The 25,860-nt window shown below is 38.0% G+C and overlaps 1 protein-coding gene and 1 long non-coding RNA gene across 4 annotated transcripts; one reads left to right on the top strand and one right to left on the bottom strand.

Moving 5' to 3' along the window:
* The first annotated feature begins 1,283 nt into the window (after positions 1-1,283).
* On the top strand, positions 1,284-25,860 carry LOC139979421 (acid-sensing ion channel 1C-like). Of its 3 annotated transcripts, none has more exons than XM_071990191.1 (11): positions 1,285-1,612; positions 10,792-10,945; positions 12,523-12,727; positions 14,873-15,067; positions 15,664-15,801; positions 16,114-16,212; positions 17,518-17,668; positions 18,320-18,376; positions 19,928-20,078; positions 20,531-20,622; positions 23,672-25,859. In XM_071990191.1, the coding sequence occupies exons 2-11, from the start codon at positions 10,824-10,826 to the stop codon at positions 23,875-23,877; spliced, it is 1,416 nt and encodes a 471-aa protein (XP_071846292.1). In that variant the 5' UTR covers positions 1,285-1,612; positions 10,792-10,823; the 3' UTR covers positions 23,878-25,859. The 3 variants fall into 3 exon arrangements, with proteins under 3 accessions (XP_071846294.1, XP_071846292.1, XP_071846293.1); XM_071990192.1 differs by having other exon boundaries at positions 1,290-1,442; XM_071990193.1 differs by lacking the exon at positions 10,792-10,945 and having other exon boundaries at positions 1,284-1,612; positions 23,672-25,860.
* On the bottom strand, positions 9,523-10,783 carry LOC139979425 (uncharacterized). The gene is made up of 2 exons (XR_011797153.1): positions 10,130-10,783; positions 9,523-10,042 (listed from the first exon to the last, which is right to left on the bottom strand). It is a non-coding gene; the product is annotated as an uncharacterized lncRNA (long non-coding RNA).

Genomic DNA, 25,860 nt, shown 5'->3' with positions numbered 1-25,860 from the left:
AAATGCATACCCATCCATGATTGTATGTGTTAAAGAGGTGCTACAAATACAACCCACCCACCACCCCCCCCTTCCCCCACACCGCAGGCACGAATTTACCCAATAGGCAGAGTAGGCACTTTAGGGCCTACGAAGAAATGGGGGCTTACGAAAATACCACATTGTGTAATCAAACACACGCAATGCCAACGTCACACGCACACATACACGATAATGTATATGTAAGGCTGTACATCGCACGCGGTTGTGTATTGGTCACCCTGGACCAAAGAACTATAAAACTGAAGCGCATTGCAGCGCAGACGGATAGCTGGGCCTATTATTCTGTCGAAATTAAGCTTGGAACCTGCATTATCGTCATGAGCATCGCCTGAAAAGTTACCTGTGAAATTGAATGTTGCTCTCACGGTTGTACCGATTGGTGCAGCCAAAAGCTGAGCAAGAAATAACCATTTTAGTGCATTAGAAGGTTTCTCAGTTGTTCACTTTCATTGGATTTAATTATGTTACGCGCCGTTTCCGGACAAGACTTTTTGCCCAACAGCGCATGACGTAATCAAAACTGTCTCGGCTTCACTGATCGTCCAACTACGTCATTCTCCCCTTCCCTACTTCTATGCCATGAACACAGTTTTTCTTTCTTTCTCTAATTTGGCTGCCGTCCAACTTTCCTATTGTTTTGCTTTCATATCAGCAAGTTTACAGTATAGGTACCTTTGAAAGCTAACATAAATAACATATCGGATGGATATAAGAGAAAGCGTGAATCGGGTGACTCAGGATACGAGCGTGAGTCGGGATACGAGTATCATTTTCCGCAATCAAGGAGGTATTTACCCAATTAAAACTAGCCAAAACAATTCTTCGTATGGTACTACGCACCAACCCATGTAGTGACGCTTCGCTTAGATATAGTGTTGAGGAATTTTAACTTCCAAGACTTCGCAGGCCTAGTGCCTAATATACCCTTAATCCTGGTACCCCCCCCCCCCCCATCCAACCTTTTAGTGTTTTCGGGAATTATGTATATCCGCCATATTCATGATTCTCGAGTCCCCAATTGACAAACCGTGACGAAGCAAACCTTTTAGTTCGGCTTCCAGCGGTTTACTTCTTTCTTCAAACTTTCCTATTGTGATCTGGTTTTTATTGATATATGAAACTTGTAGTCATGCGGGAATGCAAAAGGTCACAGGAAGTATGTGTATAGATATAGTATAACACGTCGTGCTCTGCGTACATGATATACGATACACTTAAGCCTACATACAAATACATAAAGGCCTATATATAGATATATATGTAGACCGTACAAGACTATACTATATACACAGAACGGCTAACACTGTACATCATAATTTGATATAAGCGAGGGCTAATAAACTAATCAATCATTTTCCACAGTTTATGCAGAGTATTGCGATATTAAGTGTTAAAATCAAGTAAGTTCACTCTTGCGGAATCAGTTTTAATGGAGCGGTCGGTCGATCGCTCATCTATGTATGAACCTCTGTGTTGATCACTGAATGGTGTTGGCGACAACTGACTTTGCTGCAGTACGTGTTTTGGTATAGGCCTACTTCGTCCCAACAGTACATTGGTTCAACCACCGGTAGGTACCCAACATTTTATATAGCCTACATGCAGGTTAACCCGGGTGTAGTATAGATTAAATAACTATAGCCTACATGTGTGTAAGGGTACCCGTAAGGGTAGTCGCCACTCGCTAGTCTCTGAAGCTTGCCGCAACGCAAGACGGGTGACCATGGGCATGCCGGGAATCGAGCCGATGAGGTGGAGGGGGGGAGACCCGATGGGGGGGGGGGGCGAGACGGTAACTTGTTGTTTGTGTGATTTAAAATGGAATGCCACTGCCGTAAGAACAAAACATGTTACGTTATCTGTAAACCAATGTGGCGGAGGGAAAGGGGTGGTTTACTTAATTGTAACATCATTGATTGAAATTGAAATGCTACTGAATACTTTAGAAATGCATATAACTGACCCTCTGTGATATCTGTCATTAAAACTTTATTTTTCGCTGGGAATGTATAGACATATTCTTCCAAATCAGTGGTATATTCATACGCTATTGGATGGTATATATTATACCCGTCAAGCGCTCTGTGGTGCAAACCGTATATGCCTCTTCCTAGAGAGTTACTGACAGTTTAACCTAATAAAGAACACAGAAACATGTCTCATATATAAACATGCAGTTACCTTCTGTGCTTGATTCACTTATTTAGGTTTGTTGGCAAACGTGACGATGTCTAATTTAATCGTTCCTGTATGGTATACATACTGAAGTACATTAATCTTTACTGTAACTACTGATTTCGTTAGTCTATGCCACTAACAATCAGGCCACTGAATGCCAGTGCATGCTTGCAGCAATAAATACTCGTCACCCGGCCATTGCATTCCGGTATATACGTGATACTATATGATATGATATAATGGTTTTGTGTAGTACACGAACTGACCTAGCCTTAGTCTCACGTATATGGCAAGCCATGTGGGACAAACACCGCATAATATATCCGCGTATTAATTCGAATATACATGTGTTGTAGCCTACATGTGTAAAGTTTCGCTTTTTGAAGCGATCTCGCGAGCCCGCCAAAACATTTATCGTTGGTATATGTACACAGCAAGAGCGGAAATGTTTTTTCGTGTATTTTCTAATAATCCGTGCATATATTGGATTTAATCCCCATATGTATTTTATTTAATACGTGTATATATTCGAATTAATACGTGTATATATTCGAATTAATACGTGTATATATTCGAATTAATACGTGTATATATATTAGAATTAATACGCGGATATATTTAAGCCATATGTTTGGCTAAAAATATATACGCGTATATATTCCAATTAATACGCGTATAAATTCCAATTAATACGCGGATATATTATGCAGTGTTTGTCCTATATGGCTTGCCATACACGTATGCCTACTAAATGTAGGCCTAATCATATTTTACACTTAAAGATACGTTCCAGAAATTTAGTAAGTGCCGACTAAAAATAATACTGTTAGGCCTATGTAGAACAATTGCACAATTATGCAAACATCACTATCTCTAAATATCGACAATTCTTGAATTAGCAAGGCTATATCCAGTCACTAAAGTACACGGCGCATATTAAGTTTGTACTGTGCCGGGACTATAGATACATATAGTATAGGCAATATACTGACTTTATTTATTTTTCTTACACTAAAATGTCAAGCACGTGATTGTCAACGCTAAAATGTTTGAAGTGGTCAATTCTTCTGTGTCTTATAATGCTATTTGATATATTGAAGCGGGTTCTGCGGTCTGCTTTATAGTAACAAAATGCATACTAGATAGACCACATTCATGCTGATAAGGAAATAAAATTTGTTCGCAATGGCACGATGCTGCGTGGCTTAAAGATAGACAGTAAAACTGTAGAAAGACATGTAGGTTATACAATACTCTTATACACAAAATTCTATATTAGTCAGTTATTTAAAAAAAAAAAAAAAAGAAACTCAAAATCAATCGACAGACTCAAAAAGATTTATCGAATTTTGTACAATCTTTGCAGGTTAAGGCCAAATATGTTATGTGTATCTCCGTGCTATATATACCCACACGTCTGCGTGCAGCTCCGTAGCTACCGAGTACATAATGTGAAATGGGTCGAGTTTATGAACGTTATCAATGCCAACAGAATATCATAATGCGTCATTCGGCGGATGTCTGCAAAACGAATATACAAGTATAGGCTCCATTAATGGTCTACCCCACATTTAAAAGGTACGGTTCCGGACAAACAGTCAGTAAAAATAATTCTCTTCTTTTTTCTCACAAACCTAATTTTATGCTGATATTAATTTTGGACGTGTTTATATTGCTTTTGACATGTTGATACAATTTCGACATTTTTAGATAATGACATTTCTATGTTCAAAACTAGCGCGTGAAAACGTTCAAAATAGGCGCGCCTTTACGTTCATAGCTATGGTTAAATTAGCCTACAATATCGACCACTGGTTTTTCTTTTATTGGTCTTCAGTATGACCACACTAACTCGTCATAGTTATAACATACTATAACATGCTAATACATGTATCGACATACATGCATATAAACGGATATCAAAAAGCTGTTCTTGTTGTTAGAAGGTGCATTATATCAACAGAGGTAACGTGGAAACGCGGAAGTTGGAAATTGATTTGGAACATGATATAAAATATATAATAAACAGCGATGTCTTTTACTGTTATTTTATTTCAGTGTCTACTGCCATGCACTGATTTACGTTGATAAATTATGATCGTGGAAGAATTACTTCTAAACAGGTGCGTCAACGGTCAATCCCAACTGAAAAGTGAGGGGGGGGGGGTATAAATGACTGATCATGGATACAAATGAAGGAGTGTCGCGACAAAGCCTTGATCGGGTGGGCTCCAGGGGAGAAGTCCCACAAGGGTCCAGGGGGCGGACTCACATCTAGAATCTTCAAGTTTGCTTCTGTTTGGTCCCTGAATTGATATGTCAGTCATAAACATATTTTACAATAGTCACATCTGACAAGTGATTAAACTTAACTTCAGTAAGACTTATCTATTTAACATCCGGGTGTAACGTAGGCCCTTTAAGACGATTAATAAAATTGACACTTAAACCAAAAATGGAAATATTCTTATACTTTGCACACACGAATAAAATAATCTTGTTTCACATATGTTTACAACATGCACACATATGGTATTATATATGTACATTTAAAAAGCAAACATATACCGTCCAAATGTTACATCGGGATGCTTTTGACGTGCGAATATACCAGGGCCTTTTTAAAGGTATTTATAGCGGGTGGGCCATTTCCCAGAAGGGACCATCATGACACTATCTAAGCAAAAATGCCTCCCAGATTGTCGAAAATGGCATTTCCCAGGTCTTGTTAGTTGCATCTAAACATTCTTATTTTGAGATGCACGTTTTAGAAATTTACACTTCCCCCCCCCCCAAAAAAAAAGCTTAATTAGAAAAATCACTTTGTAGAAGAATAGGACGTCACGTTATTGTATAAGCTCCGCTTTATTGATTGTTTTACACAGGTAATTGAATATATAAAGCACGCTAGGGCATTCCCATGCATGGTGGCAGTAGGCTATATGCCGAGGGGAAGCCAAATGGGGACTTCAGGTTTTGGATTTTGTACGGTTACCATTATTTGTTTTACGTGCCAAAAAGGGATCAACTAGGGGGGGGGGGTAGGGGAGGGTCGCAAATGAGCTGAGTGGGTGGGCCGGATGTGGGACTGTGCCTTAATATTCTTAGTTAGAACATTTGGGTACTGATATATGGCTAACAATGAAACTGATAGGCCTGTCTAAAACATATAGGGGAAATTATTACATTTATGAACAGTAGTTTCACATTAGACTGTTGCACTGTTCACGCAGGTTAAATCATGAGCTTTCTACATTTATTGTTTATGCTAACAAAACTCGTGAAAACCAAAAAAAGCAGGCACGGTGATCACCTCCGCGATCGTGCATACTTAGTACGTGATGAGAATTAGCCTTCTGCATGGCTAAAGATCATGTTTAGCATTATACTCCCCTTCTAGGGGAATTGTGCTACACACCTGAAGATAATCACACACTCACAGTCTTCATGCACGGAGACTGGAGTTGAGAGCGGATCAGTCGTTTGGTTTTTCGTGCCCATGTCCTTTCTTGTGAGACTTTTCTTAGAAACTACCTTGTGTTCTTTTCGAACGCCATTCCTACAAAACGTGCCCAGAGTCTTGACGTTATACACTACTGACTAATGACATCAGAATAAATGATATGAACACTATATTACTAAATGAAATAGTGGATACTGTCCAGGCATTCACATTATCGCAGGCCTACTTTAATCTAGGAAGTAGAACTCTCGGAGGTGGGGGGGGGGGGGTAGATACCCCCTCCCGCAGGCTACGGTCCATGTACTTAGCATCAGTTAACTTAAGCACATATAAAATATTTTGTGAACATATGTTCGTAGCAACTAAAGTAGAAAATTGAGGTCAACTGGGTACCATGGTTATAACAACAACATGACTTGCAGCTTAGCATCCAGGCTTAGCAGATAGCCTCAGCGATTAATGGGCGCGGTTCCTCATTTAAATTACGCTTTAAATAAAATCCGTAATCCTTATTTCAATGCAGTTGAAATCAAGGGCGTAGGAACCGGGGGGGGGCTGGGGGACGCCAGCCCCCCCAGTGAAAAATGTGGAGGGGCGGAAGTATCATTCCGCCCCCCCCCCCCGCTTCGCAAGTCCGAAAACCCCTTTTTCATTTCCAAATGAGAAAAAATATCTCATTTGGAGCACCAAATTGCATCTAAGGCCAGGTGAAAATACAAAATTAAGTTTACAAAATGGAGTGGGTGTTGAAGTGTGCTATATTGCACCAAATTGCATCTGAGGCCACCTGGAAATGCAAAAAATTCCAAAGGGGAGGGGGACACCCCCTCCCCTTAGACCCTTCCCCCAGGCGGGCCATCAGTCTTCAGCCCCCCACTCAAAAATACCTTCCTACGCCACTGGTTGAAATGGCCTCTCTTTCATAGGCGGGTTGAGCACATGAGAATAAAACATTAATAACTACTTATCTCATAGCACAATGTTTGAGCTCCCTTTATGAGATACACGAGTCATTATGAACCTGATAGGCCTAGCGACTACACGAGTCAGTCACTAACCCCGGGTAAGGGGGTGGACATTGACATTGTGTCCCTCAACCCTTCCGAAAGTGGGGGACGTGTCCCCCTGTCCGCAATGGTTGACGCCCCTGCTTCTATACACATCTTGTTATATTAATGATTGACAGAAGGCCACACTATCCCCTCCCCCACTACCCCCTCCCCACTACCCCTCCCCTACTACCCACTACCCCCTCCCACACTACCCCTCCCCCACTACCCCTCCCCTCTATCTCCACATACGTATATCTTGACCATGCGCTCTCTACCATACACATGAAAAGGAAAAACGAAATTCTTCAGTGAGATTTATTCACAGAATTTAACTCTTTACTTATTCGTATACAAGTTTAGAAGCTACTAGTATTTAGAATCTACATAAGCTCAAAATTCGGAAATAAATATATATGTTGATATGGATCCAGCAGCATATGTTTGCTCTCTTCAAACTGAGCGCGAGGAACCAATCCAATCTGTCATAAACTCATATAAAGTGTGACGGAAATTTCATCAATCATAATGTATTATGGCGCAATCCCTCACAGTACACCGTTGATAATGTATGAAATGGAAACGAACGAGTGGCTGTTAATAGTCGTACGTTTATACTGTCAAAAATTAATAAATAAGTAATCAATGAATATCTATATATATATATATATATATATATATATATATGTATATATATATATATGAAAATCGTAATGAGTTGGAAAATCAAGAACAGTGAAAAAACTTCCAGCCTCCACCGGGATTCGAACCCGGGCCTCCCGCTTTGTACGCGGACACCCTAACCTACTAGGCCATGGACGCTGATTGTATGTCCAGAGATTCTAAACCGGTAAGGAAGGTCGTAATTCCACTGTAGGCGTTTGTAACCTGTATCGATATATATATATATATATATATATATATATATATATATATATATATATATATATATATATATATATATATATATATATATATATATATATATATATATATATATATATATATATATATATATATATATATATATATATATATATTATTATTATTAGAGAAAAGCAGAGAAATAAGATATGACTCATAATTGACAAATAAGGAGTAATGATTTAGAAAATATATTAGAATTTTCGGTCCCCCTGGGACCTTTGTCAGCAATACTTGGCAGTCGAATGAAAGTATTGCTGACGAAGGTCCCAGGGGTACCGAAAATTCCAATATATTTTCTAAATCATTACTCCTTATTTGTCAATTATGAGTCATCTCTTATTTCTCTGGTTTTCTCTAATCATATTTTCTTTTGAAGTAAACGTGGATTTTCGTTATATATATATATATATATATATATATATATATATATATATATATATATATATATATATATATATATATGTATATATATATATATATATATATATATATATATATATATATATATATATAGGAATAACGGAACAACTGTTAAACAACTATGCTGCATTTAGAGAAAGGCTGGATCTCTAGTGAGATACAATAATTGAATTAGGTAAGTGATTGGAAGTAAAACAGCCAATGTTTGGTTTTTGCATTCGACGCATTTGCTCCTCTTAAGTCGATTTTGATTCACGCACTAAAAAACTGTCACAACACCTCCTAAACAGACAGTATTTTCGGGGTACTATTGAAAATGCCATCAAAAAGGCTAAAAGCAAACCCCGTACCGAAACATTGACGTACAAAACTCGTCAAACCAGTTCCAAAAGGGTACCATTGGTTACTGAATTCCACCCTGGTCTCCCACCACTGGCTAATATCATTCAGAAGAATTTTCACCTACTTCAAGGCACCGAACGCCTGAAATCAGTATTCCCAGAATTACCTGTCATCGCTTTTAAAAGACCCAGCAACCTACGGGATATCTTAGTTCGGGCATCCTTTCGGGATGACACCCCATTAGGGGAAAGCAAAACAAACTACAAGATCATCGCCCTGTACACAATATTGCAAAACGTGCTTACTTGTCGATTCGACCGGGGCCTTTCAGAGCAACCAAACCAAACGCACGTTCCAAATTCGGCACAAAATTAACTGCCTATCCAAAAATGTCATTTACCTCATCTACTGCAATATTTGTAACTTACAATACATTGGAGAGTCAAAAACACTCTTAGAATGAGAATGACACAACATAGATCGGCGATCAAAACAAAAAAGATCTACCAACCTGTTGCAAATCACTTCAATCTCCAAAATCATTCAATTGAGAATTTGCGTGTTATTGCCATTGACCAGAACGATTCTTGGACAGATAAATCTAGGAAAGCGAAAGAAAATTTCTGGGAACTAAACCTAAAGACCACGGTACCATTCGGTTTAAACATCAGAAACGATTTGCCGTCCCAGATAAACCAAAACAATTCCTTTACAATTACGACGGAATCGGATTAAAATAATCCAACGCGGATTAAAATAATCCGAATTTCTAAAACTTCTGCTCAATTCACCAGAAATCAGTAAGTCGCTTTGCCTTTACAATCATGCCGACATCTTCTCTATAAAACAGTTTCAATTCCTGCTACTCCTTGTCACTTTCGGTGATCATGCACTGAAGAAGAGCTAGTTTTGCTCGAAAGCTCTGCAAAAACCAAACATTGGCTGTTTTACTTCCAATCACCTATATATATATATATATATATATATATATATATATATATTATATATATATATATATATATATATATATATATATATTTTATATATATATATATTTTATATATATATATATATATATAAAGCGGGAGGCCCGGGTTCGAATCACTGTTCTAAATTTTCCAACTCATTACGTTTTCAATTATATATTATATATATATATTATATATATATATATATATATATATATATATATATATATATATATATATATATATATATATAGCTAACTAGTTTCCTCCACCAGCTTTTCTTCACTAGCTTCCTTCACTACCTCCATTCACTAGCTTTCCTTCAATAGCGTTCTATCAATAGTTTCCTTCACTACCTTAATTCCGTCACTAGCTTTCCTTCACTAGCTCTAGCTCCTTCGCTAGCTTCCATTCATTAGCTTCCTTCATTAGCTCTCCTTCACTAGCTTCCTTCACTACCTTAATTCCTTCACTAGCTTTCCTTCACTAGCTTTCCTTCACTAGCGTCCTTCACTACCTTCCTCCACTAGCTTTCCTTCAATAACTTTCCTTCAATAGCTTTCCTTCGCTACCTTCCTTCACAACCTTCCTTCACTAGCTTTCCTTTAATAGCTTTCCTTCAATAGCTTTTCTTCACAAGCTTCCTTCACTACCTTCCTTCACTAGCTTTCCTTCAATAGCTTTCCTTCACTACCTTAATTTCTTCTTCTAGCTTTCCTTCACTAGCTTTCCTTCACTACCGTCCTTCACTAGCTTTCCTTCAATAGCTTTCTTTCAATAGCTTTCCTTCACTACCTTAATTCCGTCACTAGCTTTCCTTCACTAGCTCTAGCTCCTTCGCTAGCTTCCATTCATTAGCTTCCTTCATTAGTTTCCCTTCACTAGCTTCCTTCACTACCTTAATTCCTTCACTAGCTTTCCTTCACTAGCTTTCCTTCACTAGCGTCCTTCACTACCTTCCTCCACTAGCTTTCCTTCAATAACTTTCCTTCAATAGCTTTCCTTCGCTACCTCCCTTCACAACCTTCCTTCACTAGCTTTCCTTTCATAGCTTTTCTTCACAAGCTTCCTTCACTACCTTCCTTCACTAGCTTTGCTTCAATAGCTTTCTTTCAATAGCTTTCCTTCACTACCTTAATTCCTTCACTAGCTTTCCTTCACTAGCTTTCCTTCACTAGCGTCCTTCGCTATACCGTCCTTCACTAGCTTTCCTCTGGAGTATCAGAACGATGAATATTAATGAAACAACTCTTACAAAACTCTCAGAGAATTTCCAAAAGCTTTTAGTTTGTTTGTTTACCATTTTAAAGCATTGCCGTAGTTTTATACCAAATTTTGAGGCCATGATACGATGCCACTTTAATCCATTAATGTTTAAACTTATCTTACGTGAATTGTCTAGATTGCAGCTGTTCACATGAAAGTAACGGCCTCATGAACGACCGGGGACCACAACGCAATGAGGTGACCAAATCCAGGGCAAGCCGATTTGCTGAAGAAACAACTCTACATGGCGTACGATACGTAGCAAATGGGCGTATACATCATGCTAGAAGGTATACTGTCTTACCCCTAACCCTGCAAGAATCGTTTGTCGGGACCCCCTAACTTTACGATACATAACGAATGGGCATGTACTTAGTGCTAGAAGGTATACTGTCTCACCACTAACCCTGCAAGAATCGTTTGTCGGGACCACCCCCCCCCTAACTTTACGATATAGCGAATGTGCATATACATCGTGCTAGAAGGCATATAGTCTCACCACTAACCCTGCAAGAATCGTTGTCGGGACCACCCCCCTTACTTTACGATATAGCGAATGGACATATACATCGTGCTAGAAGGTATACTGTCTCACCCCTAACCCTGCAAGAATCGTTTGTCGGGACCACCCTCCCCCCTAACTTTACGATATAGCGAATGTGCATATACATCGTGCTAGAAGGCATATAGTCTCACCACTAACCCTGCAAGAATCGTTGTCGGGACCACCCCTAACCTTACGATGCATAGCGAATGGACATATACATCGTGCTAGAAGGTATACTGTCTTACCCCTAACCCTGCAAGAATCGTTTGACGGACACCCCCCTCCTTCCTTTACTTTACGATACATGTATCGAATGGGCATGTACATCGTGCTAAAAGGTATATATGTCTCACCCCTAACACTACAAGAATCGTTGTCGGAACAACCCCCCTCCCCCCTAACTTTAAGATATAGCGAATGGGCATATACATAGTGCTAGAAGGTAAACTGTCTTACCCCTAACCCTGCAAGAATTGTTTGACGGATCCCCCCCCCCCCTCCCCTGACTGTACGATATAGCGAATGGGCTTGTACATCGTGCTATAATGTATGCTGTCTTACCCCTTACACTACAAGAAACGGGTTGTCAGGACGCCCCCCCCCCCCCGCCCCTTTACTGCACGGTACGTAGCGAACGGTCATCTACACCGTGTTAGAAGGTTCCAACTCCACTTCCCCTACCCGACAAGAAACGGTTGTCAGGGAGCCCCGCCCCTTATATAATCTAATACTCGGACCACAGTGTTATTCTAACTTGCCAATGTATAATTTCGTAGGTTGCCATGGAATCAACCGAATATTCGTTTCTATACCTGCATTATTACCATTTTATAACCATTATTCATATACAGCTATTTCTGCTCTCATTCTCGGGTTACCATGTAACCGGGGCCCAGTTGCTCTCAATATTTAATTATCTTAACTTAAAACTGTTCTTTTTTTTTACGTCTATGGGAAAACATATCCTATGATTCTTTTTAGTGTGTTCATCTATCTTACATAAAGATACAGGTATTTTAAAAAACATGAAAAAGTAAATATTCACCACCGACAAAATTTGACAATAATAAAAGAAAAAATTCAAACGAATGCTCAGTCTGGTTATTTTGAAACGAAGACATTTTTTTTCTGTAATGGAAGTAAAAAAAAAAGGGAAAACGAACAATTAAAGTACCCAATTTATAGTAACAATAACGAAACATGATTGTCAACATTCTGTTGCCGAGTTTAATTATAAACTTGGAGATACAGTATTAACGAATTAGTTTAAAATTATTTTATATTATTTATCTCTCTTTTTTAAATTATTTTGATTTACAGAATATGCTGGCTGATTTTGCTGGTGTGCTTGGCTGTCTGGCTCGCTTATGGAATTGTCAACGGATTGACCAAATACTTTTCGTATCCAATTTCTACAGCCGTTATGTTCAACTATGTCAATAATCTAGAATTCCCTGCCGTCACAATTTGTAATTACAACCAATTTCGAAAATCACATTTGCAGAATTATACTCTTTTGCGAGAAGTAAGTAAAAATTACATTTTCATAGCACAAATAGCATGAACATCAAATTCTTACGCAGGACCTTTTGTTCGGTAAAGATTTTTCTGTCGAATTCCTTAAAATTAAACAATTCATTTTAACGACATTTTAAACCTTTTTTTGGTGAGTGGGGTCAGTAGGGGTAAGGCTGGGGTGCGGGTAGGGAGAGAAGACAGAGAGAGAGGGGTGGAGAGAGGAGGAGAGAGGTGGAGAGAGAGAGAAAGAGCTTGGGGGTTCCACCTGAAATGTAAATTATAGTGTTGGAAATTTCTCTCCATAATTTATGGACGATGTACTACTAACTATATATCGTCATACTGATATCAATTCAATAGATACATTTACACATCATACGCACCCCTTTAAGCAGTGTACACCCACCCTAGTCCACCTCATTCCCAATCACGTACATAACCACCTCTTGTACAGTTGCTTCATTTATATCAGCGATACCCTATGTTACATTTCCATCGCCACAAAGTTGCCATATATAGTGACATAATACTCATTTTTAATAATCATTTTATTCTTATATAGCACCTTAAATAAAATATGATCTCGAAGCACTTGACCATTAAGTATAAAGTTGATACAGCGGTAAAATAAAATATTAAAACAGCGATAAAAATTGTCGACGTTGACAAGTTGTACAGAAAGTGCTTGAGAGAATATATAAATGACTAAAACAATAATAAAAACAACATGACAAGATCCCTATAATGCACGAATGCAAAATGTTTCCAAAAAAGGTGTGTTTTAGAAGTGATTTAAACACAATTAATGATGGTGCTGTCCTAATGTCATTTAGTTAGTGCATTCTAGAGATCTGGTGCAAAGTAAGCAAACAATCGTACACCAAAAGTTTTCTGGACGAAGCTGCTAGGCTCCAGCCGGACCTCCACAGACTGTTCCTGTTCCTCTGTCCGGTACGATTGGCAATCTGCCAATGCCCGGGAAGAGCCGCACGACTGACCATAGTGCTGAGATTTATATCGAGAAGCAGTGCCATTTATAATCTTGTATGTAATGACTAGAGACTTGAATTCAATCCGTGCGGAGACAGGTAGCCAGTGAAGATCAACCAGTATATGGGAGTGATGAGTTTGAGCTTCCTAGTACCTGTGACCATACGTGCTGCCGAGTATATGAATTTTCTATGCACACTACACACACACCACTGACACTGCCGCAGACAAGAAGCTATGCAGGAATTTCGTCAAGGCCACCGCTCTAGTAACCCAAACCCGTTTATTGCTTACTAGCCGTAAATACGGGATTGCTAATAGAAATTACGAGACAACAGCGACGAACCAGTTGAGGGCAGTATTAATATTATATTTTGAATCGGGTGGTGTGAAGGACCATGGAGGTACAGAATTTACGAGCGATCCCACCTTTAAAGACGTGCAAGTTGCTGGTGCTCAAGTTCCATACAGTTAACTATTACAATAATTGAGGTGTGATGTAACAAATGCACGAATCAATCTCTCTGTGCTGTTGTGGTATAAAAGCTAACGAGTTAAACCGATACGGTACAACGAGTATGTTGCAGACTGGCACATTGTTGAAACATGACCAGAGATGGAAAAGTTCATCGAAATGCACTCCTAAATTTTCGGACAACGGAGACTGGTTTAACATGAGTCATATACCGACTCTGAAATTGGTTATGATGTTTTTTTCTTTCTTATCCTTTCTGAATTTACTGTGGAAATAAACCACTTCTGTTTTCCTATCGTTTAGTACTAAATCGATTTTCTGCCATCCATACACGGATATTATCAATGCATATTTCAAGTATGAATGTCCAGTCTGAAAGAGTTTTACACGGAAAGTAAAGTTGCGTGTCTTTTTGCGAAAGCATTAAAATCTAGTTCATTGGCTACAATAATGATATCTTCGAGACGAGACATGGGGCGGGTGGTGTAGGGATCTACGAATGTTTGGTCCAGTTAGTGACCAAGGTTTATCGGCTATTTTGCCCGCTAACTTCGAACTGTTTATTTTTCGGATGTGGCTATACGTCGCATGTTCATCGCAGGAGGCTTATCAAATAGCAAGAAAAGTCCAGTATTACCTGCATGCTTGCATCTTTTCTATTAAATACATGTTTTTTTTTACTTCTAGGTTCTAACATCTCTGTCCACCAGTGATTCAGTTGATATTGACTGGGATCTCCACGATATGGATGACTACTTGAACATGACGGAGGTGGCCATAAAACTGGCCCACCAGCTAGATGATATGTTAATAGAATGCACATGGAACCAGGAAGAAACATGTGGAGCGCACAACTTTACCACCGTCATTACCGATTTCGGGGTATGAAACAAGTTTCCATGGAAACCCGATTCCAATTGCGCAAACGCTAAAAGAAATCTTGCTGCCTGTTAAATGACCTAAAACTCTATTATTTCATGAAATATAGGAGCCCGAGGAGTGATTTATATAAGCTTGGCACAATCATTTGCCGAAGGAATATCCTCTTAATTCTTTCCCTTATAGTTTATTGGGGTTTGTTCTCCATTATATATAAGGTATTATTAAAAGTCCTACTTGTTTACTGAAATACTGCCAGATATTAATCGATAGTTGAAGATGATAGTATAAAGGAACTGGCGGCGGTCTACATACGTGGTAATACAAAAGTACCTTTATATTAACATGATGTATTCTAATATCATTATCATCTCCTGTGGCCCTTTTGGCGTTCCGTGTCTTGCCTAGATACGAATAGTCTATAAGCGGTGAAGAAACGTCAAGATATACATTTATGTCAGAGGAGCCTTCTATTGTTTAAATCTTCAAAGAAAGTGGACTTTAGAGGAATATTTTCAATATTATTTTTTCCCTCAGAATTGTCATTTTATAACCCCCCAATTCATAATAGGAGGTGTTTTGGTTTCTTCCATACGCAGGTGTGCTATACCTTTAACTCGATTTCTAATTCGGAGTTAATGATTACCGAAGCTGGAAGTTCTCAAGGGCTGCGATTGAGACTATCGGCGGAGCAGTACGACTATTTCTGGGGTTATTACACGGGTGCTGGCTTTAAGGTATTCATTCATTTCACGTCAAGAGTTCCTACAACTGAATCCAAAGAAATGAAATCTTACAGGAGGAGAGGCAGGGGGAATATAGTGCGTCATTGAGCAAACTTTTCTGGTAGTGGAATTATTTGTAAAGATGAACATGCGGGAGGGGATGTGCCTTGGAAAGTAGAGGGGAGGTTAGACGAGTGGGAGGAGAAGAGTGATGGTGGGTATATGTATACAGGGGTAACGTGTTGTGGTAATGGAGGTATTTAACTTCCTTTAAGTATGTATGCTTATTTGTACCTTTCTTTTGTTCATGTCTTTTCCTGTTAGATCTTCGTACATCCTAAAGGACAATTCCCTCTAGTCGGTCAGTTCGGTATCTCTGCTTCCCCGGGTTTCAAGACATCTGTCAGAATAAGTTATATCACTGTAAGTATAGTGTGCGTTATATACACATATAATGTAAGTTATATCATTGTAAGTATAATGTGTGTTATGTACACATATAATGTAAGTTATATCACTGTAAGTATAGTGTGTGTTATGTACACATATCATGTAAGTTATATCACTGTAAGTATAATGTGTGTTATGTACACATATAATGTAAGTTATATCACTGTAAGTATAATGTGTGTTATGTACACATATAATGTAAGTTATATCACTGTAAGTATAGTGTGTGTTATGTACACATATCATGTAAGTTATATCACTGTAAGTATAATGTGTGTTATGTACACATATAATGTAAGTTATATCACTGTAAGTATAATGTGTGTTATGTACAAATATAATGTAAGTTATATCACTGTAAGTATAATGTGTGTTATGTACATATATAGGCTAATGTAAGTTATATCAATATAAGTAGCATATAAAGTGTGGTATATGTTCACATATAATGTAAGTTACATCAATGTAGGTCTAGCGTGGGGTATAAATCAATTATATATTTGATATTACTGTGAGTTTAATAATAGTTATAATCAGCAGTTATTTTTACGACGCTTAATTAGTTACCACAAATGTGACCACAAATATATCCTCCCCATATACCCCCCCCCCCCCCTCCCAGGCCATAGCATCCTTCACTGGAGGGTTACCCGGACCGAGATGATGACGTTGAAAATTGGGGTCACCAAGCAAAATGTGTGATTATATGCAAATGTAGAGTAATAATTACGTAATATCACTTAAGTGTCTAGTATAGACCGTGTAAGAGTGTGGGTTCTGTTCTGCCCTATAAAGCCGTACGCGGATGAGCAATACAGTATGCAGAAACGCTGACAGTGCAGGGACGTGTTGATGTTACAAAGTAGATAACATAATGTGTACCTACAATCAATGTCGAATCAATGAATTCATGTTGACGATGTTCCGTCGCTCCGTTTGTTGTAAATTTATGTTAAATATGTAAGGTTTCTCAAGTAATTTTCTGAAGGGACAAGGCAAAAGACCTGGTTAGGGCCACTATAGTCAGATTAACAATCTACAGGCTAGGCCGAGGTATATGGATATACTATTCTTAGTGGCCTAATCACTCGTATCCTCGATTAATGAAATATTTGTTTGTGTGTTTTTCTTCTTCGTTTTTTCGGGGGCTAGACTGAAATAGACTTCAACATTTTTCGCGAGCCGAACTGAGAAGCCCTGATATATGAATTAAGGAGACTATTAGTGGTATTTAAAAGTAAATCTTAAGTTGCAATTTTGTATTTTCATTCCTTGCAGAGCACAAACTTGCCCTATCCGTTTAGTTCTAATTGTGTCGGCGATAAGAAACTCGAACACTCAATCAGTTATTCTGCTGAAGCCTGCTTTTATGAATGCCAAGCTGACTGTATCACAAAGTATTGTGGATGTCGATACTATCAGTTCCCAGGTATGCAGGCCACAATTCATACATATAGTTCATCACAGTTATATAGGCATACATTTATTGGAATATTCTAAGAAAAATTGCATATTTATTGACGAGAGCAAGCATTTCCCTTCCAAATATCTTTGAAAAAGGAGAGAGAGAACATATATACGGTCTCGTAAGGATACGATCGAGTGAAGATGTTAATGTGTAATTTATTACAAAACTATTGAATGCATATGTAACAGATTATGCAAATACAGGTTATGCATATTCAAGATATGTAGCAGATTACTATGAACTATTACTCTCACGAAAAACTCATCTTTCTCCATCACATCCTTTCTACAATAAATATAATATACCGTATATCCCAAATCCAGAAAAATACCCCCCCCCCCCCTTCGTTTTTGCCTTGACAAATCTCCACTCGTGTTCCCGAGACTCCTCACCTTTTCTGATACCTCCTCACCCACCCACCCACCCACCCACACCTCCCCTTCCCCTCACGCATTCACACTCAATTACACTCTCCACATATGCCCATATTATGTTTTTCAGTCAAGCAATCACATAATAACTGAATTTCCTTCATTACCCAACTACGGTAAACTTTCTCACTGCAGCTTCAGTGTTGTTTCCTATAAGCTTTCTTTTCTTCGGTACTGACAGGTACTGAAGAACTCTGCAATTTAAGGGAAATTCTGGAATGTGTTTTCCCAGCAATAAGTAAGTTGCATTTTCTTCCAAGTTAAGCAAAATGTTGCAAGATAATGCCTTTATTAATAGTTGTAAAATAGTAATATTCTGCATATATTTAGATCGATGAAGCGTTAAAACTTAAAAGTTTAAAACCCAATACTGAATATATATGCAGTGCCCCTTGATGCATATTAAAATCTGGCGCTGTACTTGTTACGTCATTCCTTATAAACGCTCAAGATGGCGTGACGTCATGGATTGGTAAACATACAACAATGAGAATAATACGTATATATATGTGTATGGATATACGCTTAGTCCGTTCAAAAGCTGCAGAAATCAAAGGTCTGCAGTATTACTCCTATCCTAAACAATCAGCCTTGGTAGGCACTCAACGTTCTCAAAGATTTAGGTATTGAGGTATACCCTTGTATAATATAACACACGTAGTACACCTCAATCTATGAAAACAAGATTTTTAAACTTAATAACCTCACCAACAAAAATGTATACTTTTGAAAAGTTTTATATCTATTTTAGCAGGCTAAACTTAGGGACTAATAATATGTGTAAGTCTCGACATTTTGTCTGAGATCATGATGTTTCCCCTTGTAGGGCAATCGTAATACACTCCTCACGATCATTACACAGTCACAGTCTTGATGTAAAGGGGGCTGGGGTTGAGAGCGGATCAGTCGTTCTGTTGTTTGGTTTTTCGTGCCCAGGTTCATTCTAAAGAGGAAAGAAATGTTAAAAGTTCGTTCGTGAAACGGGACACAAAAATTCAAAACTGTAACGGTAGGAGGCTATTTACATGTTTTGTTCTCTCAAGTGACAAGCATGGTAGCCCAAGCTAACATCTAACATATTGATGGTAGGATACCTGGTAAGCATATATAATAGTGGTTAGGTTTCAACTTGTAAGCATTTTTTTCTTTCTTTGTGAGACATATACGCTTGTCTCATATAACACACATACACCTCAATGTGTGAAAATATAATTTCAAACTTAATAACCTTAAAAAAAAAAAATCCTTTTGAAAACTTGTATATCTATTTTAGTCGAAGTAAACTTGGGGACTCAAAAATCGTCATTGTAATGGTATCAATTATTGTTGATACAAATTGCATCCAGGATAGACCAAACCAACAACTATCACATGGAGGGTATGGAACTCCATGACTTTTTTTCTTGTCTTTTCTTGTTTTCCCCCTGACGGCCTTGGAAAGTGACCAATTTGGTATGAATAGATAAACATTAATTGTGGCACGCAATTTTTAGAATATAATTTAACAGGTCAACAGAGAATTTTGTTGACATAATTTGACACCATAAATTTCAATAGCTTTTATACTGAAGTGAAGTACTATAGGGTATTACATATAGCACGTTGCAGCAGGGTGTTGTTATGGGACTCCCTCATGACTACAGTGCATGTCACAACTTTTAGAAATCAGTGTATTGGTCATCTTTTTCTTCTTTATCCATTGCATATATTAACATATTATATTGTCTTATTGCGTGATGATGCAATGTGAAGATTACGATCTTTGTTACTTCGGTCACTATCATATTAGATAACATCACGGATCTATGCTCATCGTGTGAGTGTTCCCTTCCTTGCAAGGAGGAGGCGTATGAGATGAAAATATCGTTCACTCTATGGCCTTCAGATTTCGAAGCAACCTACATAGCAAATAATTTAAATAAGACAACAGATTTCTTGCGGTAAGCTTAATATATATTTGATATATCTAATTTAATACATATTTTGGATTTTTTCTATAGGGCAAGGACGAAACAAAAACTAGAAAATAAATATGAAGATCCTTAGATGATCTAAAAGCATTAAAACATTTGAAATCATCAATTATGCATAAAAGTTTACAATATTTTTATTTCATGTTTTGCCTTAAAATGAAACGTTACATTTAAAACACAAACAGCTGGTTTAATATTTTACATTACGTCATGAATTAAAAAAAGAAGAAAAAAAAAGAAACATATATCATTCGTTGCCTACGAAAATGCTTAACTGACAAACTTCACTCTATGTTGTTCAGGACAATATGTATTAAATTACCCCCTCCTCTACCCCCCCCCCCCCTCTTAAAATCGAACGCTTGAAATTTTAAGTCAAATTTCTGTCTTTATTAAAATTTTCTCTTTTGATTCCTCAGATCAAATTTTCTCGAATTGAACTTATTTTTCGATGTTCTTGGGATTGAAGAACTGTCACAAACCCCGAGTTATGATTACTTCGCCCTACAGAGTAAGTTCTTCACTCACCTCCACCCCTCTCCTCTCCCGGTTCATACATAATGATTCTTTTACAATTTAAACTGACCTCCCTTTTTGTAGAACAATGGTCACAAATATCATCGGACGTTCTAGAAGATAAATCAAATGATATTAATCTTTTTACGGATTAAAATTTAAGCCATAGCGAATTGAAATTGGAGAGTAACTTTGGAACAAGTTATACTTTATGTGCGTCACTTTTCCTACACAGTTGAAATAATTGAGTCATATGTTGATTTATAAGTGTGATATTAGCGGCATACAAGTATTTCTTGGCTTTGTTTCTTTAAATTCATACCCTCATGACCAATCATACGCCATTAAAATCGTAGCGTTAGTGAATCGTCACAACATAGAATTCTATCAAAAGTTTAGGATCGAATGTTTTCAATCTGTACAATTTTAGAGAGTTTCCTTCAGGACTGAGAAAGTCACGAATGACAAAAGGTATGGCATGTGTGTTTTAAAGTAGGGGTGAAAGGCCCAAGGAACGGTGGGGGGGGATGTGGAAGGAAAGTTAAAAAATGATAGGGGACGCTACTTAAGTGAACACATGTTCGAGATGCCATCTTGTGCAAGTCTTTTAACTAACATACATGTATATTATACTTATGTGACAAGTGAACGAAATTTGAAAATCTTGAAGTTAATTTTGCTACTAGTCCATTCTTTCATTTTAAGACAATCTATTTGAGCGTTTCCACTCATTCTATCTTTACATTATTTCTAAATAGAAATATCTCTGACTCTCATCTCGAGTCCACCTCTCAAGTGACTTAAAATCCATCACATCTTGTAACTCCATTCATCCAAAAAACCATCCACTCTACTGCCCTTCTGTATATTGAACGCCGAAACGGTCATCGGATATGCATGTGTTCAGAGAGATATACCCATGCCGTATAAGATCATGGGTCCATACTGGTTTACTCATTTGTCGGTAACGTGCCTTAATGTGTAGCTGGTATGGATATGTGCCGCTGTTGTTAACGAATCATGTATTTACACAGCAACATAATGCATATATCATGTATCTTACCTTGTATACAGATCAGCATAGTATTTGTTAGTTTTTCTGTTTTCTTTAGCTGTTAGCTTTCTGCAGTTAGCGCGGGGTATGCGCAGTGTGCAATATTCAATATCTTAGGGTTCTGCAATACGTCTTATACAATGACGCTCTAACCTTGCTCAAGTTTGTAAAATGATACCGAGTATATATGTCCATTAATAGTAGCAACACATTATATTTACATCAGCCATATATCAGTGAATATATATAGCGTCCGCCTGAACATGGATAGGCTTTCGGAACTTCATGCATTTTGGCGTTTCATAATTTGCTAGTGATAATTAAAGGGCTGTGTAGCGGCGCTTGCATGGCTATACATTTCCACCCTCTGCAGCCATATGCCTTCTTCATACCTTGCAACGTTCCTTTAAACGGCATGCAGGACAATGTTAATAAAGGATAGTTGAAGTTAATATTTGATATGTGCATCCATTTTGCAAATTCTGTAAACCTTAGTAATTCCAACCTCAAATATTATGAATAAAGTTTACACTTGATATGTGCATCAAAATTAGTGCAAGAACCTTAGTGCTATAACAATGGTCAAATGAAAAGATGGAACTAGAAATCAAAGATTCTTTTGAGTTGCTTATATTTCTGGTTAAAAACAGCTGTCATGATTCTTTTGTTCCAGTGTGTATTTTATGCTAAACAGTAAGTAGCTACGTCCATTATTTAACTCCTAAGGGCTGTGGCTTTCTCTCAAAACTTAAGCATGTTTTACCCAAGAGAATTTTGCGTTCGTTATATCTTACTTTAATCGCACCACAGTTTACATACTGCATACTAGTATTGTCTGGTACCAGTCACACATGCTGAAAAAAAACTCTTTGTTCTTCAAAAAAGAGCAATTAGACACGTTTTATTTGTCAATTGCAATGAACATAGAAGTAAACTTTTCAAAGATCTTAACATCCGCAAGCTCCCTGATTTAATAAATGTATATGTAGTCACATTTGCCTATAGAGCTATTTATGGACAGGTCCCACCTGCTTTCGACAATTTCCTTGTTCACAACCATGCCATTCACAATTAGAACACACGACACATACAAAGTTTACGCCCTAATCGCATTCACACCAATGTAGGAAAATATAGCCATCGACCAGTGGCGGAGCGTCGATATAGTCAGGGGGCGGATGTCCCCCCTCCCCCCCCCTGACGGACTCATATGGACCGTTGGCGCCCTTTGCAGCTTTTCACCACTTTTTACTTATTCGCGATTATTGACTTTTTTATTGCGCTCTCATCTACCTATTGACATTTGTCACATTTTGTTGGTGTAATTTTCTGACAAAATGGCGATGACACCTATTTATTCTTCGTTTATCTGAAAATTAGCAAGGCCCGGAAAGGGTCATTTCCGGCGATCTAGGGAGTATCTTTACTCAAAAAATTTCTGTACGCTCCGCGCCAACCTGTGGTGGCGCTCTGCTTAGATAGTGTCGAAAGCGCCCCTACAGAACATTCTCGCCCCCCTGACCAATACCCCTAGCTCCGCCACTGCCATCGACATCGTACAAGCATCAGATAGAATTCTTTGCTTCTTAATATCAGGTCACACTGCCTTTTCGAAATTCGTTTAAATACAAATTAAAGAGATTTTACTTCAACTTATACTGAGATTGAGGTTCCTCTTTCCTTCATTTCTTTTGCCTCTCTTTGTCTTAGTTCTTTTCTTCATTCTTTTTTGTAAGTTATTTGTGTACTCTATGTAAAGGGAGTGTAACACTAGATAAGCCCACAGGGATTTCTTGATGCACTTCCTTTCACATTCCATAACTCTCATTATTCGCTACATTTGTTGTATATATGTTGTGAAAAAAAACAAATAAACTAAACGAAACGAAATTATTATATTATAGCAAACCATTGTAATTCCTCATTTCGGTTTTATTCCTTTCCATTTGTCTTCCATTTTTATCCATCCTTGTGGTTCTTTCAATTTCAGGTGACATTGGCGCATATATGGGTCTATTCGGTGGAGCTAGCATCGTAACCATTTTCGAATTCATAGATTGTATATTGGCGACAGTATCTCGACGCCGAAGGAAAGGAATTGTCCAAGAGAATGTCGGTGACGTCATCAAGCCCCATGGTAAACATCAGGTCTCGTCGAATCGAACGGATGAGAACATTGCTATGGATAATAAATAACCCTAGAGTTCAACGGAAACATTAGCTGAGAAGTCTTAAAGTGGCTTGTGTTTCAGGCATAATATGTATCATATACATCCATGTTTCATCATTTATATTACTTATGTTTAGCCTTATGCTTGTAGAGAACCCAGGGCTGGAATATTGTGAAAGCTGCAATTTACGTTTAGTTGTAAGCTTGTATCACTCCCTTCATGTCGTGAATCTAGGGCCCTCCACGTTCTGTGCCCCCCTCCCCCCCCCTAAGCAGGCGCAATGACCCCCAAGGTCAAGGAGCCTCCATGCACATTCCTCGTACAGGCAAGATATATCAACTATATATTTTTGTATCGGCAAAACTCATAAGATGGGGCGGGGGAGGGGCTGGGGTGGGAGGGGAGATTATATTGTGCTATTTGGCACCAAAGGGTGTGAATCCGGCACTAGTCGTACTCTCTGGCAATCGGGTTACAACCAGTTGACATAAGAGATATATGTGGTTACAACCAGTTGGATAATAGGATCATTCTGGTTACACTTGTAACCAGGGTGTTGACTGGATAACATTGTTTTATTTTCATATGTCATTCCATCTCTCTTTTATAATTCTGTCTTATTTCTAACTTTTTTTCCTATTAACGCGTTTCTTTTTAAGTTTCTCTCATTAAACCTTGTTCTTGGTTAATTGACCTCGTCTACTTGGCCTGTTTTGTATCGTCAACCTGTCACACGAAAGGAGATTATGGGATGGGTGACTGGGAAATAAGGAAATCGTGGGATAGGAGAGGATAACGTGTAAGCACGAAAGGCAACATACAGAAACGCTGTACTCAAAGCCTTAGACTTCGTTGGTACAAATCTTTGGCCAGCGACCGTTAGGCCATGGCTTCTCAAAAAGGCTGCTGTGACTAAAATCATAGAGTCTGCACTGTTTGTCAAGGTACTGAGAATAAAATTATCAAAGGAATATGAAATTTATACTTGGTACCGTACTATATTCAATTAGTAAATGTTCATAACATTATGTAGTTAACATGTCTTTTAATGTTAAAACATGTCGTGTTTGATACAGAAATTGGTAACCACTCATACAATAGTCCATTTACCTGAAGCTTATAGGTTAGTCCATTATGTTGGTAGGGGTATGGTAAGTTGGCTTTTAATTAAAAGAAAATAAGGAAAGGAAATATATATTTAACGAAAATAACTGCTTGCATGGCAGAAGACGTAAAAGAAACATTTATATTTTATGTATTATGATATAAAGTTCTTCTTTGGCTACTCAAAAATGTATATAACATGCCAACCTTACCCATTACGCGAGTAGAACCCTTGTGACAAATTTTACGCGTTACAGGTAGGACCTTTGCAATGTCATCTGAAAATTATTCAGGTCGCACATCCGGAGTCTATGCATATCAAATTCTTCACTATACCTCCCTAATTACCTTTCGGGGAAACATTCCATACCGTAGTTTTGGTTTTATCATTCTGTCGACATACTGTACATTCTTTTACGAGGAAACCGACACATTTATCCTTTTATAGCTTTTATTCGCTAAAGCCATTTCAAGGGAGAGCATCATCTTCACAAAATGTTATTTTCATTAGCAGAGCCCATAATCGTGGCTATATTACTTAAAACCCAGAAGAGAGAAACGCATATTCAAAGACTGTACTAACTTTGAGATCGACTCTGAGGAGATCGTTGACGCCTACTTTCTGGAAGTAGAGAGGAATCCTGTTAACAATTTACTTAATTAAGCGGTTAATTACACCATTTGTGGGTGTGTGTTTGTTTGTGTTTTAATCGGATATGTTTAATGTTTTGTTTTATATCTTTGGGGAAAACTTGGTATTAATTAAGGATTCTCCTGGGAGTAAATTAGTTGTAAGTCAGTTCTATATTTTTATTTCATTATTTTACTTTAATAACGCTCGTTGCAAGTTAAGAGAAACGAGTTAATTATATCGTTGCAAGATATAAAGTAGAGAACAGGTTTA

This window comes from Apostichopus japonicus, chromosome 14 (genome assembly GCF_037975245.1).
Source record: "Apostichopus japonicus isolate 1M-3 chromosome 14, ASM3797524v1, whole genome shotgun sequence".
Taxonomy (NCBI): Eukaryota; Metazoa; Echinodermata; class Holothuroidea; order Aspidochirotida; family Stichopodidae; genus Apostichopus; species Apostichopus japonicus.
This window is presented reverse-complemented; position numbering and strand designations above follow the sequence as displayed.

Coding starts and splice junctions, on each gene's coding strand:
- LOC139979421 (XM_071990191.1), top strand. CDS start 10,824: ATGAACGACCGGGGACCACAACGCAATGAGGTGACCAAATCCAGGGCA. Junction 18,377..19,927: donor ATGTGTTTTCCCAGCAATAA/GTAAGTTGCATT, acceptor CTATCATATTAG/ATAACATCACGGATCTATGC. Junction 20,623..23,671: donor TGATTACTTCGCCCTACAGA/GTAAGTTCTTCA, acceptor TTTCAATTTCAG/GTGACATTGGCGCATATATG.